The sequence below is a fragment of the Agrilus planipennis genome, unplaced genomic scaffold, assembly GCF_000699045.2.
Source record: "Agrilus planipennis isolate EAB-ADULT unplaced genomic scaffold, Apla_2.0 scaffold18, whole genome shotgun sequence".
Taxonomy (NCBI): Eukaryota; Metazoa; Arthropoda; class Insecta; order Coleoptera; family Buprestidae; genus Agrilus; species Agrilus planipennis.
Window position 1 is genome coordinate 2,143,928 of NW_020438920.1, and position 17,173 is coordinate 2,161,100.

Sequence of the window (17,173 nt, forward strand, 5' to 3'; positions counted from 1 at the left end):
GGAATTAGAATTAATACATAATAATACTCACTCTTAATTAAATATTAATTGTTGTTAAATAAACATTTACCGTAATACACTTACTGCCATATAACTGCACAGATATAACCAAAAAATTAATTTAGCACTATAGTATAGTGAATATACATTATATTATAATATATGAGATGCCGATGCCGGTCACAAACAGCTGACTGTGCGCATGCGCGCCTTTCTATTCTCATAACCTATCGCTTCGCGAGACGAAACGTTGCAAAACGTGTCGTTTCATAGCCTTGAGATTTTACTCTCATCGAGCCCAAAGAAGTTTCACTTCAAAAATTAGATAACTCCCTTGCAGCCCTGAAATTTGTCTCAAAACTTCTAGGTTAACATACTACACCTACATGTTTTCGAAATATTAACTCTTAACTACTCTTAACAATGTACTTTTTGTTCTTCGTTAGGTACTTCGTTTGTATTTAGAAATAATTATAATTATCTGGATAAGCCTCCTGGCCTACCGTAGGTATGGTTACAGTTAATGTGTATGCCTTTTAAAAAATCAAGACAACATATAAACAAACAGTAATTTCATGGAAACAGGAAAGTGCGATGGAAACAACGAAAAACATTCAGCAGAAAAACTACGAAAGAATAAAATCATACAAAACATTAAGGTTATAAATAAAACACGGCTTCTAGGCGCCAATTAAACTTGAACTGCAAGTTACAAATCCTAAACGAAATAAGATAAAACAGACGTTAAAATAAATGGTCACTCATCAAGAGTGCTATTTTTAAAAACAGAATTAACGTTGGCTTCTCAACTCTCATGAATATACAATATACATGCATATACTAAATGCACATACACATACAAAGGCGTATAAGCACAACACACGTGTATACGCTCATTAAATTGCATCTCATGTCTTATAAAAAGATTTATTCGGCGACGTATACACGTATGAGCGAATGAGTGGGCTTTTCATCTTTCTGAAAAATAATTACTACTTGCGCCTTTAATTTGTTTAACAGGTGAAGGTCAGCTTAGATTGAATTGCTACCGTTTCCACTCATTGCTGCAGTTGTTAATTAGTTATTTAATGATAAGAATGGTAAAAGAAAAGCACATGCAATTGTAATTAACCAAAGTTAAATTTTCATGTATACAAACTTCGTTTCTTTGTAATAAATTATTTCATTTTCCAGTCGACTGGAATTATTCCCGGGAATTTTGACTAATAAATGGCATTGAAGATGAATCACCCTACGAGTCAGGCACTCCCGTGCCACCACATAACCAAGGAACCAAGAGAGCGCCTTATTCCATTCATACACATTGGATTAAGAGTGTACCAATCGTTGTATAGGGTTGTTCGGAATGTCATTTCGTTTTTTTTTTGTGGAAATGAAAGACAGTTTTCGTATAATAAACAAATACTTTTGGTGAGTGACCAAACTTGTGTGAGGTCTCGCGTTGTCTTGGTAAAACACTACACCTTTCCTGTTGATTAGTTCTGACCTTTTCTGTTGAAGTGCATCATTCAGTTTGTCCAGCTGATGACAGTGGACTTCCGAATTAATCGTTGTGTTATCCGGTAAAAGCTCAAAAAAAACGATTCCTTTAAAATCCCACCAAACAGACAGCATCACCTTTTTTTGGTGAATATCGGCTTTGGAAATGGTTTGAGCCGGTTCATCTTTTTTGCTCCATGACCTCTTGCGTTTGACGTTGTTGTATACAACCCATTTTTCGTCCCCAGTGATGATGCGCTTCAAAAACGGATCATTTTCGTGACGTTTGAGAAGCGAATCGCAGACGTCAATGCGGCGACACAGATTTCTCTCTGTGAGAACATGGGGAACCCATACATCGAGCTTCGAGGATAATCCCAGGCCTTTCAAGTGGTCATAAACTGTTGAATTTGATAAATTTAACCTCAATCCGATCTCACGTGTTGTTATTCGCCGGTTCACATCAACTAATGCCTTTATCGCGTCTTTATCAGCTTCAACCGGCCTTCCCGAACGTGGTGCATCTTCGACATCAAAATTGCCGGATCGAAATTTAGCGAACCAGTTCTGGCACTGGCGTACTGTCAACACACCTTCTCCATACACATCAGTCAATTTCTTTCTGGCTTGAACAGCATTTTTACCCTTTCTGTAGTAAAACAGTAAGATATGTCGAAAATGCTGCTTATCGCTCTCCATATTTAAAAGGGCACCAACCAAAAACTACTGCGTAGAATTAATTGGAATTTTTCACACACAAGCCTTGCTATATGAGCTCTCAAAGCATATAAAAATTATACGGCTTAAATGTGAAGTTGGGTGCAAAAGAATACAATTAAATCCTCTGTCAGGAAAAAACGAAATGACTTTCCGAACAACCCGATACAATGCGTGCCTACCACAAAAAGAAAGCGAGTCTGCTAGAGATTGCATAGAAGCCCTTCAAAAACTTGTACTTCTAAGTAACTATGACGCTCTTTTAGAAGATGCACCATTTAATCGAATAGTCTGTGACACTTTATGATGAATCAAGGAGAAAGCTTCTAAATGTCCCCCCTAGACATGGATAAAGGAGTAGCACTTCAGGAAGAAGCTGTCCGGGAACAGTAAACATTAAAATACCAGCAACAGCATCTCCATCAGTGAAGTCCGTTAGGATAAAATGTCATCAACCACACAGAACCAAGTACTAAAACAAAAACATGGCAGTCCCCTGTCAGTCTCACCTACATTGGAGACAATTACATCAACACAATGGGAATGGTCAAGCCCATTCCATTACCAAACCATTCTTCCAGTGTGGAAGGAATCATGGTCCATGAACATGTCCAGCAGCGAACTGCCAGTGTTATGACTGCACTAAAATGGACCAGACATCTCTGGTCTGCAGGAGAAAAACAAATAGTCAGGAAAAGCCAAAACCATCATACGGAGTTCACCAAGTAAAACAAACTCCAAATGTAGAGGAAAAGTCAGACAACATACAATTTTCAGATGTAATTTCCTTAACGATCAACACTGTTACAGAGAAAACGAGAATTTCCGACCAACTAAACCAACAATCCACAACGGTCGATCAACCTATTATATATATTTCGGTGAGACATTTCCAAAATTAATTAACAAGAAGCCAGAATGGAAGTCGACACAAGAGGAACCAGAACTTTGATGTGTACCAGTGATTTTGGGAAAATGTTCACAAAACAACAATTGGAAATACGTCCAAGTGAAAATTGACGATGTTGGGAAATAAAAACCAATATGTCTAATTATTTGCGAGAGCAAAACCAACTTTAAACCGCTATAGGAGATATAGGCTTGACAACCTCCATTTACTATGGCAAGATACAAAACTTGCAGATTAATATAAAATTGGAAGTATCAGAGCACGAGTCACAATTTAAGTACCACTTCCCTAACGCTTTTAACGAAAAATCTGACTCGCCCATAAACAATTGAGTTTAAAGCACAGTGGAATCTAATATATATGACACCCACTGTACAAGATATTGTCGAAACCCAAAAGGACGTGATTCTAAACAAAGTGCACGATAAATTATGCATACGTTGGCAAGATTTCAATGAAGACCCACATGTCGAGATTTATTTTACAGTTCAAGAAAACTTATCCATAAAACTCTAAGTTTGGATTGAGGATAATAATTCCGACTATCCTACAAGTCAACCGTCTACATGAAGGTCACTCTGGTGTCACAGGACAAAACTGCTAAAGACCAAAGGCAAATACTCCGTGTACACATCAACTTTTACCGTATAGACAGATCACTTTTTCATATATTGTGATTCTTGCTCAAAATGGGGTCTACTACAGTGTGTCGTGGGTGATAACGGATGAAAGTAATTATCAACAGTTCTTAACATCACTCAACATTGTCAAGTTACATCCACCTCCATATCACCCTCAGAGTAATGGCTTGGCGGAGGGAGAAGTATGGAGCAACATTCCCCTTCAACTATGGAAGCAGCCTAACGACAGTTACTGGAGAAACACCTAATGAAGTGTTACTCCCGTATAAACCAAAAACCCGACTAAATCATAAAAAATAATAGTTCAGACGTACTCCCTTTTAAGGAAGGACAGTAAGTGTCGATTAAATTGGAAAAGACTTCCCCAATAAAAGGAGCGGTAATAAGAATACTTCGTGGAGTATGTTATTCAGTGGTGATCCAAGTTGTGCTAAAGCAACCACACATAAACCAGAAGAAATGGATTCCAATCATCTAATAAGTAGCTTTTGAAATGGTTTTTTTATTTTATCTATTAGCACACCACAATATCTTATAGGCATTTACGGCCGGCATATAGGTACTGATTCGACATTGTTTTCCTTACTGTTTAGTGCCATGGCCCATGGAATTTCAACTTCAATGTTGATTAATGTTATTCCATGGCCCAAATGCAAAAGAGTGCGGAAAACAATATCGAATCTACAATATTTTGAATTAGGCATTTCCATGGAGTTCTCTCTCTCTTCAGTTCAAGAACTAAAAGGCATGCGTATTAATCTGTTTGTCTGGTTTTAAGGTTCTAATAGGAAATTTTCATCATTATTATAAGGTCGTCAGTTATAAGACTGGTTGAACACGCACCTCCACTGTTTCCTATCCTGAGCTAATTTTTGAATTTCCCTAAAACTAGAACAACCCACATCCTTAACTATTTGCGAGTAGGTATTTATTTAATCATTATAGCTTACAGAGTAAATTATGAGATTTTTAGGTTAAAATATACCCAACCCAGAACGAGTGTGAATGGGTGTATTGCACTCATATAAGAACTTATGAGATCTACTACCTATTAAATTAATATTAGAAGCTGTGGACTGTGGGACAGGAATATTCTACAACAGGTGACCACTTAACATTAGTATTATCGACCATCCGATAATAATAATCAAATCGATGGGCGGAAATGCCAATTTCCTTAACTGCCGCCACTACTGGTTTATTAATAATATTGCCAATTGACTTCTACGAGGAAGTTCAGTTAAGGAAGTGGTAACGGTTAAAACGATATTTATTTAATTCACATCGTGAAATAATTACCATAACTTGAAAATATAGAATATTTTTTTAATTACAAATACCAATGCATGCATGTAGTTACCTGATTAATGTTTACTATATTTAAGTTTAAAATACAATAACTGTATACACCTCATAGAAAGAATTACTCTATATGGTTACCTTTAGCAATTAATGGCAACGAGAAAGTACAGAAAACATATTGTAAATAATAAATAACGCGATTTAATGTATAAAAGTTACATTAAGCTAATTAGGATTATCGACAACATTTCAATCGATTGAAAATTTATTACTTTTACATATTTCAAGCAAAATCAAACCAGTAGGGAAAAAGTGTAAACTATATAAATTAATGATATTAATTGTAACTTGGCTTAGCTTGGTGAAACATTATTCAAAATAATTCATGAAATAAAAGCACACAAAACCAAGTGCTTTTATTTCATGAATTATTTTGAATAATGTTTCACCAAGAGCTAAGCCAAGTTACAATTAATATCATTCCCCTGTAAACTTGCATTGCGAACATGAAATAACTGATCCTAAACAATAAAAATGAAAACACTAAATTGCGTATGTATGAATGGCCTGATAAGTCCGAGATGACAAATCTGGAAAATAAACAAAAAGAAATATATGAGCGACCTATTAAACCACCAATAAATGAATAAATGATTTATATTACAATCTCTTCCGGATCACATGCATTAAGGGTCAACTCGTATCATATCCTAAAGCAGAGTATTTATCTGAACACCGTGTATATTGTAGGTAAGTACATTTGCACAAACGTATAAAAGAGCCGTGGGTAGACCCAGTTATACTTGTGTGGGTACCCAAACAACACATACGTATGTTCTCACAATACATACACGTACGTACATGTGCAGTTATCGAATCTAAGTAATCTGAGCAAGGCATGCATATATTCCATGCACCTAGATAAGTTACTTTATTTATTATGGCCTTATGCAAATGGTTCCACTACGCGAGTAAAAATACAGGAATGGCTGCTGCTGCTTACTGATATCAGCGCATATTTCGCGGTCGAACGTAAATAAAATTTAATCCCAGATGCTGTGCACCGATTACCAACAAATTCGAGAAAGTCGAGTAACGTTATGTGCACATAGAAAACGACCGTTAGATATGTACCTTTTGCATGCCCGTTTCGTAAAACTACGGTCAAAATAACGAAAATTGCTCTAGTGATTTTCTATTTTAGTTTCATTAATGATACAGTTTTTCAGTCAAGTGCTTGTTAATATATTGTAACACATTATGTTGTGTTAAGTAGCGTTAATTTTTCTAAAATTAGGTGAAAACTGCATCAAAATTGGTTAAAAGATACGCGAGTTATCCCTTCCTAAAGTTTTCTTGTTAGTAAAATTTAGGAACATCTTTATTAATTTTTTATTTAGGAGATTCCCATGAGTGCTCGTAGATTGAACTTGACCTACTTTTGAACGATTTGCAAAATGGCCGCTAATGTAATAGCCAATCAGGTGCATGCAACGTGCTTATANTATTGGCAACTTTTATGGTCTTTGGCGGTACGTAATTGAATTTAGGCATTCTGGTGACCCAGTGGTCACCGCTAGAACATACAGAACTGGAACTGGCTGCGCTACTTGAACTAGAACCCACGTACACTCCGCTCCTCTTTTGGTAAAATAAAATATACGCGCTACTATTCACTAGAACAGACCCGATATCATTAGTTTGCTGGCTCAAATTCGTTACTTTGGTGTCATCGTAGAGATACCAATGACCATCGTAGGGATTCCTGCAGGCCGCTGTGTAATGATGATTTTGAATGAATTAGTTATGTACCATCAAAATTCCGTTTGTACTTTGTTAAAGTATTGTCTAGGTACATATTTTTAATTCAACAGGAAAATTTCTGATTATATAGGGTATTATATTCACCAGGAAAAGAAAAGAAATTGTTTTACAGTAGTTATCGAGGATATGGAATTCAAATAATATCTACTGTTGAGGAAGTTATTGTGGAGTCTTTGAGCATATTCATTGAAAAATGCTTCTCACAATGAAACACAATATTTCTCCACCCTAATCAGTCAATTTATGTACCTAATAATTTATTACACACATTTTTCATTTCTGATTCAGTTTGTCATGAGTACCTTTTACAGTTTAAGTGTACCCAGTTCCTATGAGGCCAAACTAATGTGGGCAAAATTAGTTATTAATTTTCATATTGAAAAACTTAACATTTTCTCAATATTATCACGCAAATGTCATATTTTTCCAAGCAGGGTCTCTTAAGATTTTGTGTTCTAGCAATCTTCTGCTTATGTCAGCCTTTCGTGTTGGATCTGTTTTGAACAAATCCTCCTTTGCATATAATATTTTGGGCTTATAAATAAGATAACCAAAGTCCAAAACAAATCGAGTTAAATATTTGAATCAGTCCAGAAGAATATTCTAAACAATATTTAAGAGTTACGCCCCTTTAAATTTTCCTAAAAAATTTATAGGAGCTTGAAATGAAGTCACCTAGAAGAAAATTGCACCGAAGGTTTTTATTCTTTGTTAAGTTTTCTAAAAGACACATTTTTAATTTTTCTATTATAAATCAGCGACAAAAAACCGTGCCTGCAATTCAACGTGCTGGCAAGTACAGAAATTTGTTATTTTTTTATAAGTGTTTGAGATGATGATAGGCGGATGATGAAAATACTGTAAATAGAAAAGGTTAGAAAAGAGAAAAACAGAGGGCGCTATGCAAATGAATAAGGGAATGGCTGGTGGATAGTTAAAACCATATTAAAAGAAAAACAGTAGCAGTTTGGTTCACAATCAGACTAACGATCTTGCACTGATGATTGTAGATCTTTATTAACCAACAAACCGCAAAGAAGCTATTTAATGACCAACACTAAAGTTGCGAGATTGACTTCTACAAACACATACCTTGCTAGATAAATTCACCAAATTATTTATGTATTAAAAAAACAAATCCAACAGAGGAAACAACAAAATAAATATGGAATGAGTTTTAATTTCACTTGAAATAAATACATTATTTTAAAACTTAAAACTGTAGTAAACANAAAGAAATTATGGACTAATTGATATAGTTTACATATTTTTATCGCGAGTCACCTTGAATTATGTGTATATTAGATTTAAAGGTGTTTATTTTGGGGCACCTATTTACTTATTGGAGCAGGGCTTTGTACGGGTGCGAAACGTGGATGATGGGCGTGGCGGAAAAGAAAAGGTTAGAAGTGTTCAAAATGAAGGTTAAAAATGAGGAGATATTACAAAATGTACGACACCTTCTCAGGTATGAGGGGCTAGTCAGAGATATATTAGAGGCAGAAACGGGAGTTAAGAGGAGTAGAGGTAGATTCAGATTAAATTACTGTTCCCAGATAGTTAAAGATGTGAGACATTTTAGTTTTAGAGAAATATGAAAATTAACTCAGGATAGGAAAGAGTGGCGATGCGTATCTAAGTAGTCACAGGATTGGCGATTCTATAATGAGGGTGATGATCTATTTATATACTATTTGGTAATCAGAATAACGTAAAAATTGTATTGTGCGAAAAACTGCACACTGACGATTGATGATACGTGTTATTGTGCGAATGCAATTGTTTTCAGCTGATCGGTTTCGACCGATCATCCGCATTGACTATCGGTCCTATGTGAAACGGGCCTTAAAAGCGGAAGCCGTCAGGAGTGATATATAAACCACTTTTTTATTCACGCGGACAAAGTCGTAACGTTAATACCTACATTCTAATTTATCAGTACTACATGTACATGGTACACTACTTCATTTATAATTTCTTCCTCCATTTTCTTCAACATGAAATTCGTACCGGGAAAAATTATTGTTAAAAAAAACTGTAGGCACCTATAATTTCTTTGCGGTTTATTTTTTGCACATGAGTTACAGAGCAAGGTATACCTAAAGCATTGTGCTTTTATTAAGCATATGGGTATAATCTGATTCTGTATCTACTTATCCACATCGGCTATTGGATCAACAAAGACGCTAAACGGGGTCAAACGTCAGCGGATAATGAACAAAAGAGTTAAGTTGTTTGTGGAGAGACATTTTTCGCAATTTATTACTCGTGAAACCTATGCAGTTCGCAGATATAGAGAGAGAGAAACAGAAAGAGAGAGAACGAGTGTGGTGGGATCATCGGAACTTCAACAACGTAAGCATCAACTCCAGCCTAGGGAAAACAACGAGATAAAGACCTCGTGAATGCCCTTTTCAATTCTATTTGAAATACCTAACACCTTTTTACTCCGCTTCTATAGAAAAGCTCGAAATATTTGGAAAATAAATGATGGCAGTGTCAACTGTAAAAGAATGTTGTGCAAGGATAAAAAATGGACAAAATCCAAAGGCACATAAAAATAAAACAAAAGACATTTTGATGAATTATTCCTTTTAAATCCTATCGTAGTCCCTTAAAGAAACTCGATAAACACAAAAATAAAATAATATTTAATATCCTATTACTGCATTGCACTAAATTACTGATTGTTCAGGGTCACTAAAAATAAATTTGATCCCTGGGTGATCTCCACTAATAGAAGAAACGGAAGTTGTATGTGTATCTGATTATAGATTTTTATTTATTTACTTCTTTTTCACCTTTGTTCTACCACCAGAAGTAGTAGTATTCATGATTTTTGATTAATTTGAGTGCGATGTACTGCGGACTGATTTGGAGCGCTTTTAACTTTTATTTGACTTCAAGTCGGATTACCCTTGCTTCGCTCACGAAAAATTAGTTATCATTCGGGAACGTTCTCGAACCTTCCAGAAAATTTTAAAACATCTCCAACCTTGCAGGTGTAAGGTCTTCAGAAAAAAATTTGTGACATGCTGTAACGTTCTGACCAGACGTCGGATTTTACACTATACTGACTCTATTTGGAGTCTTTTGTGGCGATAGTCTTTTAACGTCCGTATCTTTGAAACCAGCCCCTGCAGCTGAAAACCGAAACCTTCTTCATGGACGAAGAATGGATGGCCATCATACCATATAACTCTCATGAGGCTGGGGGATTCGATTCAGGAGCTTAATCAGTACATACGTACAAACTACACTTAGTTTTATTCATCATCATAAGGTTGTCAGTCCTAAGACTGGTTGGGCACGCATCTCCACTTTTTCTTATCCTAAACTAATCTTCGCATTTGCCTAAAACTAGAACATCCCACATCCTCAACTATTTGTGAACAGTAATCTAATCTAGGCCTACATTTACTCCTACTAACTCTTGATGCTTCTGTTTTTAATGTCTAAATGTAAAAACTGCTCAATCTGTGGAATAATATGATAATAAATGTGTTGTTGTAATAATAAGGACATCAAATATAATCTTTATCCGGATCGACCAAAATGCTTTTACTCATACACTCCAACTGTAAGAAGCCCGATCTATTCATTGGGTATTCCCCAAATCTCGAGAACCTATTTGTCTAATATTTAATACGAATAGTCGGCTAATGTGACAGATGCAGCCGGCTTTATAGACGCTCCACGCAAAAAATAATATTTGCTGCCCTTTATTACAAATATAACATTAGTCATTACCCTATTATTCCATACACTGGCCAATTTTTACCTTTATAAAGACAAGCTGTGAAATTTAATTTTTATCAGTCAGTCTTTTCAGTATATCTAAAATATAATTCGTCACAGTTGACTGTAGGCTATTTTTTATTAACTTTTGGAATTACCATCCATTCTCACCGCTCTGACTGACGATATTTGACCGATTGCTTACCGTTTCTCAAAACAAGCAGATGCTCGGAAAATCATACATATATGGGCACGTGTGTTCGCCATTTGACGAATGCTCCACAATTGTACTCGGCGTGCTCGTTATTCGGCAAGTCCCGAGCACCTATTCGTCGAACACCCTACCTTCATAGAAAGAGACTGACAAGAAAATTTTAATTTTTATGAAGAATTTCACTCAAAAATATAAAGAACACTTCCTACTGAACTGCAAAACAATGTGTATGTTTGTGTGTATATGGATGGACTTGTATGCCCATCAAAGCAAACATTCGCAAAATGACGAATGCCGAATGTGTGGATCCAGCCTTTAGATCAATTGCAATTAAAAACTCACCCCTTCGATTTAAATATTGACTATTTATATGTAAATACCGACTGAATAATGGCCCATAGGTCTACATTCTAGACCACACCTTAGTATTCGGGAGGACACAATTCGATTCCTGGTCCATCTGCCCAAGCCCGAATTTTTCTGAGGTTTCATTGGATCATGTAACACTAATATTCCACAGAGAAAATCTTTCACTATCTTTTGACTTTACTTTGTCTGTTTCACCTTTCTCACCCCAACCATTTCCACTATTCCTACAACGAGGCTAAAGAGGACGCCGGAGTAACTACCAGCATTCGTAGTTATTGGGAATGAAACACCCAAAGTTTTAAAGTTTTTTTACTACCAAAGGATAATGTCCATATGAATATCAATACCATTTAAATACTGACCAGAAGAGACTGATCAGTAAAATACACGCCATTTATAAACATCACGTTTTTCAATATTAAGAGTGTTACTATTTACCTATCCAGAACATATTCCTTTCTTTATCATTGCATTTTTAATGTTATTGTAGGTAAGTAGCAAAACAAAAACCAAAAAGTTTTCACCGGTTGGGGTTCACATTTACGATTAGTGATCTTTACTCACTTTTATACGATTTGCAAACAAAACATTTTGGACTTTTTAATGAAGTAAAATGTAAAGAAACCTATTAGGTTCTTTTACTGAATTATCATTGGTGATAAACAGTGCCACATTCCCAGAGTGACTACAGGATATAATTTACTATTAACATTATCTAGTCAAACGTCTTCAAAAGGGAGCTACTAGGTATGTAATAATTACTATTAATCATAACAAGATTTAAGATTAAAAGATGTCTTGTATTTAAGATAATATTAGGAAATTGTCGTGAATTCCAAATTATTACCAAAATGGCAGACAGAAATCCATGCGACAGAATTAATAAATTGCTATTCGCAAATACCTAAATTTAAATTTTTAACATTAATCTTTTATACGATAGCTAAGCGATCAAATTATGTAATCTAATTATAATTCGACATTCAATTATTTCATCAAATACGCAAATTGTATATAAAGGTAAATAAAATGTCATTATAATTATATATATTTAACTAGCTAATTTATGAAAGAAAAAAAAGAAAGATTTGCTTATCCCAATATTTTAAATTTATCTGTTTCGTCTTCTACTGAATCGATGAGTCTTGTATGTACGTACTCTATATTTTATTATAATATACCTAGGTACAATACATAGAAAACATGTATATTTTGAACGCAAAATAATGAACGACTATGGATAAGATGAAGGGTCTCGAAATGTATTAAACTAGGTCAACATGTTGCATGGTAAGTAGAATATTATTACAAGAATAACAGCAATTTTTACTAGTTTGTTACAAGATGAACTTTCGTTCTACTTTTACTATAATAGGAATAAGCCGAACTGCCTATTTCACTGTGGGTAGTTTTGCACATTTTGAAGATATATGTATAGTAAGATGTCAATCTTATGATTTGAACCCTGCCTGGATATACAGCGAGGGGTTCTATTTGTCTTCAAATACGAGCAAATGATCGATTTGAATGGAATGGAAATCTTAAATTTTCTTTCTCTATTTTTAATTGTGTATGCAAGATGATTATTTAAATAAACATTTATATATAAATGATTTTGATTAAAGATTTCATTTAGCATGTTTCATATCTACAAAATGCAACATAAATATGTGAATACTAAGGGCGTAGTCATTCTCTGCTATACCTAAGTATACACAAAACAAGAAATGTTTCTAATTTGTTTATGACAAAAGTAATATTCAACATTGCCTTGATGCGTTTTTAACCTTACCCGTATTTTACTACACATGTTTCATTTACATTAAAAAGTAATTTCACTTGCAAATATAGATCTAAGCAATCATGCAATCTAAGTGCCTACTATTCAATTGTTGCTGCCGTGCATACGTTAAATGTAATAATACTTTATTGTACGTAAATATGCTGCATAAAAAGTATAACCGATAATCAAGGACTTTCTTATTAGAAGAAGTTGCTTCGTTGCTTACTTATCAGTGAGCCCTTTACGAATGAAGCAATGAATGGGAACACTCCCTTTTATCATTTCATGAAACAAAACATCGCACGGATTTATATTTATAGGTACACACAACAGATCTACCCCTTTCACTTTCGTTTTTATTACGAATGCGAGAAACGTACTTGAGTCACAAGAAAATGATTCATTAGGGTGATAAAAGAGCAGATATGACTCTTTAAAATGAATGATAACCTATAAGATGAAATAACATCACAGAAATTTTCTTATTCGTAATGAGTACGCACCATGTACTTATTTAATAAATAACAATAATAATTTTACGCACCTTGTAAACGTTTAAATATCCGTGTAAAGCTTCTACCACAAACATCCACCCACACAAAACAAGCTTCGCACTCAAACTAATCGGCGGCCAAGATGGCGTTTCTGTCAACAAGAAACGTGATCACGTGACTGTTGTGTTCCACCTAACGACCAATCACAGATAAGATTTTGATTACAAATTGATTTCAATTTTTGGAATTATAGCGCCAAATGAATTAAGAGAATCAAAGTTATGCATAAATAATCAAAAGCAGCAATTACCTATAATGCTAATCATAATGCTTTTTTACGGTTATTTTTCAAAAAAGAAAATAATTTATTCGAAATGGCAATTTTAATTTATTATTTCATAAATGCTCTTATTTAAAAAACAGTTTAATAAGGACGTTTCTAACTATATTCACGTTAGACTTATCTAGAATCTTAAGATTAGGCAAAACTATCATTCGAACTATCTAAAGTTTTGATTTTGAATGAATTAGTTATGTACCATCAAAATTCCGTTTGTACTTTGTTAAAGTATTGTCTAGGTACATATTTTTAATTCAACAGGAAAATTTCTGATTATATAGGGTATTATATTCACCAGGAAAAGAAAAGAAATTGTTTTACAGTAGTTATCGAGGATATGGAATTCAAATAATATCTACTGTTGAGGAAGTTATTGTGGAGTCTTTGAGCATATTCATTGAAAAATGCTTCTCACAATGAAACACAATATTTCTCCACCCTAATCAGTCAATTTATGTACCTAATAATTTATTACACACATTTTTCATTTCTGATTCAGTTTGTCATGAGTACCTTTTACAGTTTAAGTGTACCCAGTTCCTATGAGGCCAAACTAATGTGGGCAAAATTAGTTATTAATTTTCATATTGAAAAACTTAACATTTTCTCAATATTATCACGCAAATGTCATATTTTTCCAAGCAGGGTCTCTTAAGATTTTGTGTTCTAGCAATCTTCTGCTTATGTCAGCCTTTCGTGTTGGATCTGTTTTGAACAAATCCTCCTTTGCATATAATATTTTGGGCTTATAAATAAGATAACCAAAGTCCAAAACAAATCGAGTTAAATATTTGAATCAGTCCAGAAGAATATTCTAAACAATATTTAAGAGTTACGCCCCTTTAAATTTTCCTAAAAAATTTATAGGAGCTTGAAATGAAGTCACCTAGAAGAAAATTGCACCGAAGGTTTTTATTCTTTGTTAAGTTTTCTAAAAGACACATTTTTAATTTTTCTATTATAAATCAGCGACAAAAAACCGTGCCTGCAATTCAACGTGCTGGCAAGTACAGAAATTTGTTATTTTTTTATAAGTGTTTGAGATGATGATAGGCGGATGATGAAAATACTGTAAATAGAAAAGGTTAGAAAAGAGAAAAACAGAGGGCGCTATGCAAATGAATAAGGGAATGGCTGGTGGATAGTTAAAACCATATTAAAAGAAAAACAGTAGCAGTTTGGTTCACAATCAGACTAACGATCTTGCACTGATGATTGTAGATCTTTATTAACCAACAAACCGCAAAGAAGCTATTTAATGACCAACACTAAAGTTGCGAGATTGACTTCTACAAACACATACCTTGCTAGATAAATTCACCAAATTATTTATGTATTAAAAAAACAAATCCAACAGAGGAAACAACAAAATAAATATGGAATGAGTTTTAATTTCACTTGAAATAAATACATTATTTTAAAACTTAAAACTGTAGTAAACATAAATTAAAACAAAAAAATAATATTTTCCTTAATCAACAACAAATTGAAAATAAAATTTCCATCTCTATCTACTTNCTAAAGGTATTTAACATATACAATGTTTTTCATAAAATAATTTCGAATTTATCATACACGGACATAAATAACAAGGTACCGATTGTAACTTGTCAAAAATTTAATGCACTTTGTTCTCTTAAATTGACCAATGAATTCGTTATGCAATTCGATGATTATATGGACATTTGAGACTGACTCGATGGAACGGTGTGCATAGAATTAGTTGAAGCCTGAAATAATTAATAGAAAATTAATTATCAGTTTGTTGCACAGATAAAATTTATCGGTAAATAAAAAAACGCACGCTAACAAACGTAAAACTGCTTTATACTGAGGCCAAACTTAAAAAGAATAGATAATGCTGAACGAAATTTTGAAAAAATGTATTATATTCCGACATATATTTATAATATATCAATTTTTACTAACTTCAGACTCTCACACTTTTTTCAACTATCTATCCCCCCCTTTCAATAAAAATGAGAAAAATCTGAAGCCTTCCTCTACATCATGTATTGAATTCAATAATCAAAAGAAAAATATAAATAAACGAGTAAGTTTAAAAATAATGTTACAATTATTAATACACTTTAATATTTAAACACTGAGCAAAAAAATAAAAATTTTACTGCCTTCTTCTGTTTTACTATTAATATAAAGTTCTTTTATCACAGAAAGCCTTTTTTGTAAATCATTTTAATCCTCATAAACATGATAAACTTACCCACACGGGCCTAACGGCAAACACCTCATTGGAATGACAGATCCGTTTTTTCTCCCTTGGGACTGTTCCATCGATGATTCCTTTTCTTTCTTCTGCTACCCCATTTATCCTATGTAGACTTAAAACAGGCGATCTGTCCGTTCGTGTTGCCTTAATATCTACATTTCCCGATGAATTGATAAATATACTTGTAGTATATACAGGTCCCTTCACCTCCTCGACAACGTCTTCTTCAATTTCAATATCTTCTTTCATACCATTAATGGATAGTGTAACAGGACCATTCTTTTGTTCGAGATCGTTTTTCACGTCCTTCAAGGTTTCTTCAGCAGAAATTTCTTCAGTAGCAACATCAATCAGTTCTTGAGACGCCACTTCACAATTTTTCGGCTTTGTTTCCACAGAGGTTTGTTTATTATTAATATTATTATTATTATTGGCAACTTTTATGGTCTTTGGCGGTACGTAATTGAATTTAGGCATTCTGGTGACCCAGTGGTCACCGCTAGAACATACAGAACTGGAACTGGCTGCGCTACTTGAACTAGAACCCACGTACACTCCGCTCCTCTTTTGGTAAAATAAAATATACGCGCTACTATTCACTAGAACAGACCCGATATCATTAGTTTGCTGGCTCAAATTCGTTACTTTGGTGTCATCGTAGAGATACCAATGACCATCGTAGGGATTCCTGCAGGCCGCTGTGTAATGACCTGTTTCTAAATCCGAACCATGATGGTAACATACAGCGTACAGATCGTAGGTATTGTCATTTTCAGATGGAGGAGGAGCTGTCCGATGTTGTGGCGGTGAACGTTTCCAAGTTGAATTGTTTTGGTGCATAATTAGATGAGCCGAGTCGGGAAGATCGTTTGAAATGGTGGTCGTGTTTTTTTTGTTGGCTAAATGGGGCGACATGTCGAAACCGAACACAGGGAAATCGACCATAGTTGTCAGCTTAGTACTTTGACAGCCTTTAAGAGTTTGTCTAGAAAATAATAAATGTTAGAATAAGAAACACGAACTCTGTTGCTCTGTAGAAAAATAGAATAGAAAAAACTTGATTTGAAAAACAGAAAGTATTAAGTGATGCTTTTCTCTTTTACTAAAAATA

General features: G+C 34.2%; 2 protein-coding genes across 5 annotated transcripts in view; both read right to left on the reverse strand.

Annotated features, from left to right (window-relative positions):
* The window catches only part of LOC108744100 (protein tweety), a 66,086-nt gene extending 52,453 nt beyond the window's left edge, over positions 1 to 13,633 (reverse strand). For all 4 annotated transcript variants that reach the window (XM_018479699.2, XM_018479700.1, XM_018479696.1 and 1 more), the window contains exon 1: positions 13,543 to 13,633. The gene's annotated coding sequence lies outside the window, so the exon portion shown is untranslated. The remainder of the gene's footprint in view (positions 1 to 13,542) is intronic.
* A 1,717-nt stretch (positions 13,634 to 15,350) lies between these two features.
* LOC108744121 (ubiquitin carboxyl-terminal hydrolase 31) overlaps positions 15,351 to 17,173 on the reverse strand; it is a 74,779-nt gene continuing 72,956 nt past the window's right edge. The window contains exons 7-8 of the mRNA XM_025973823.1: positions 16,057 to 17,047; positions 15,351 to 15,562 (exon numbers count right to left, since the gene is read on the reverse strand). Coding sequence (XP_025829608.1) covers positions 15,506 to 15,562; positions 16,057 to 17,047 — 1,048 coding nt within the window. The 3' untranslated portion in view covers positions 15,351 to 15,505. The remainder of the gene's footprint in view (positions 15,563 to 16,056; positions 17,048 to 17,173) is intronic.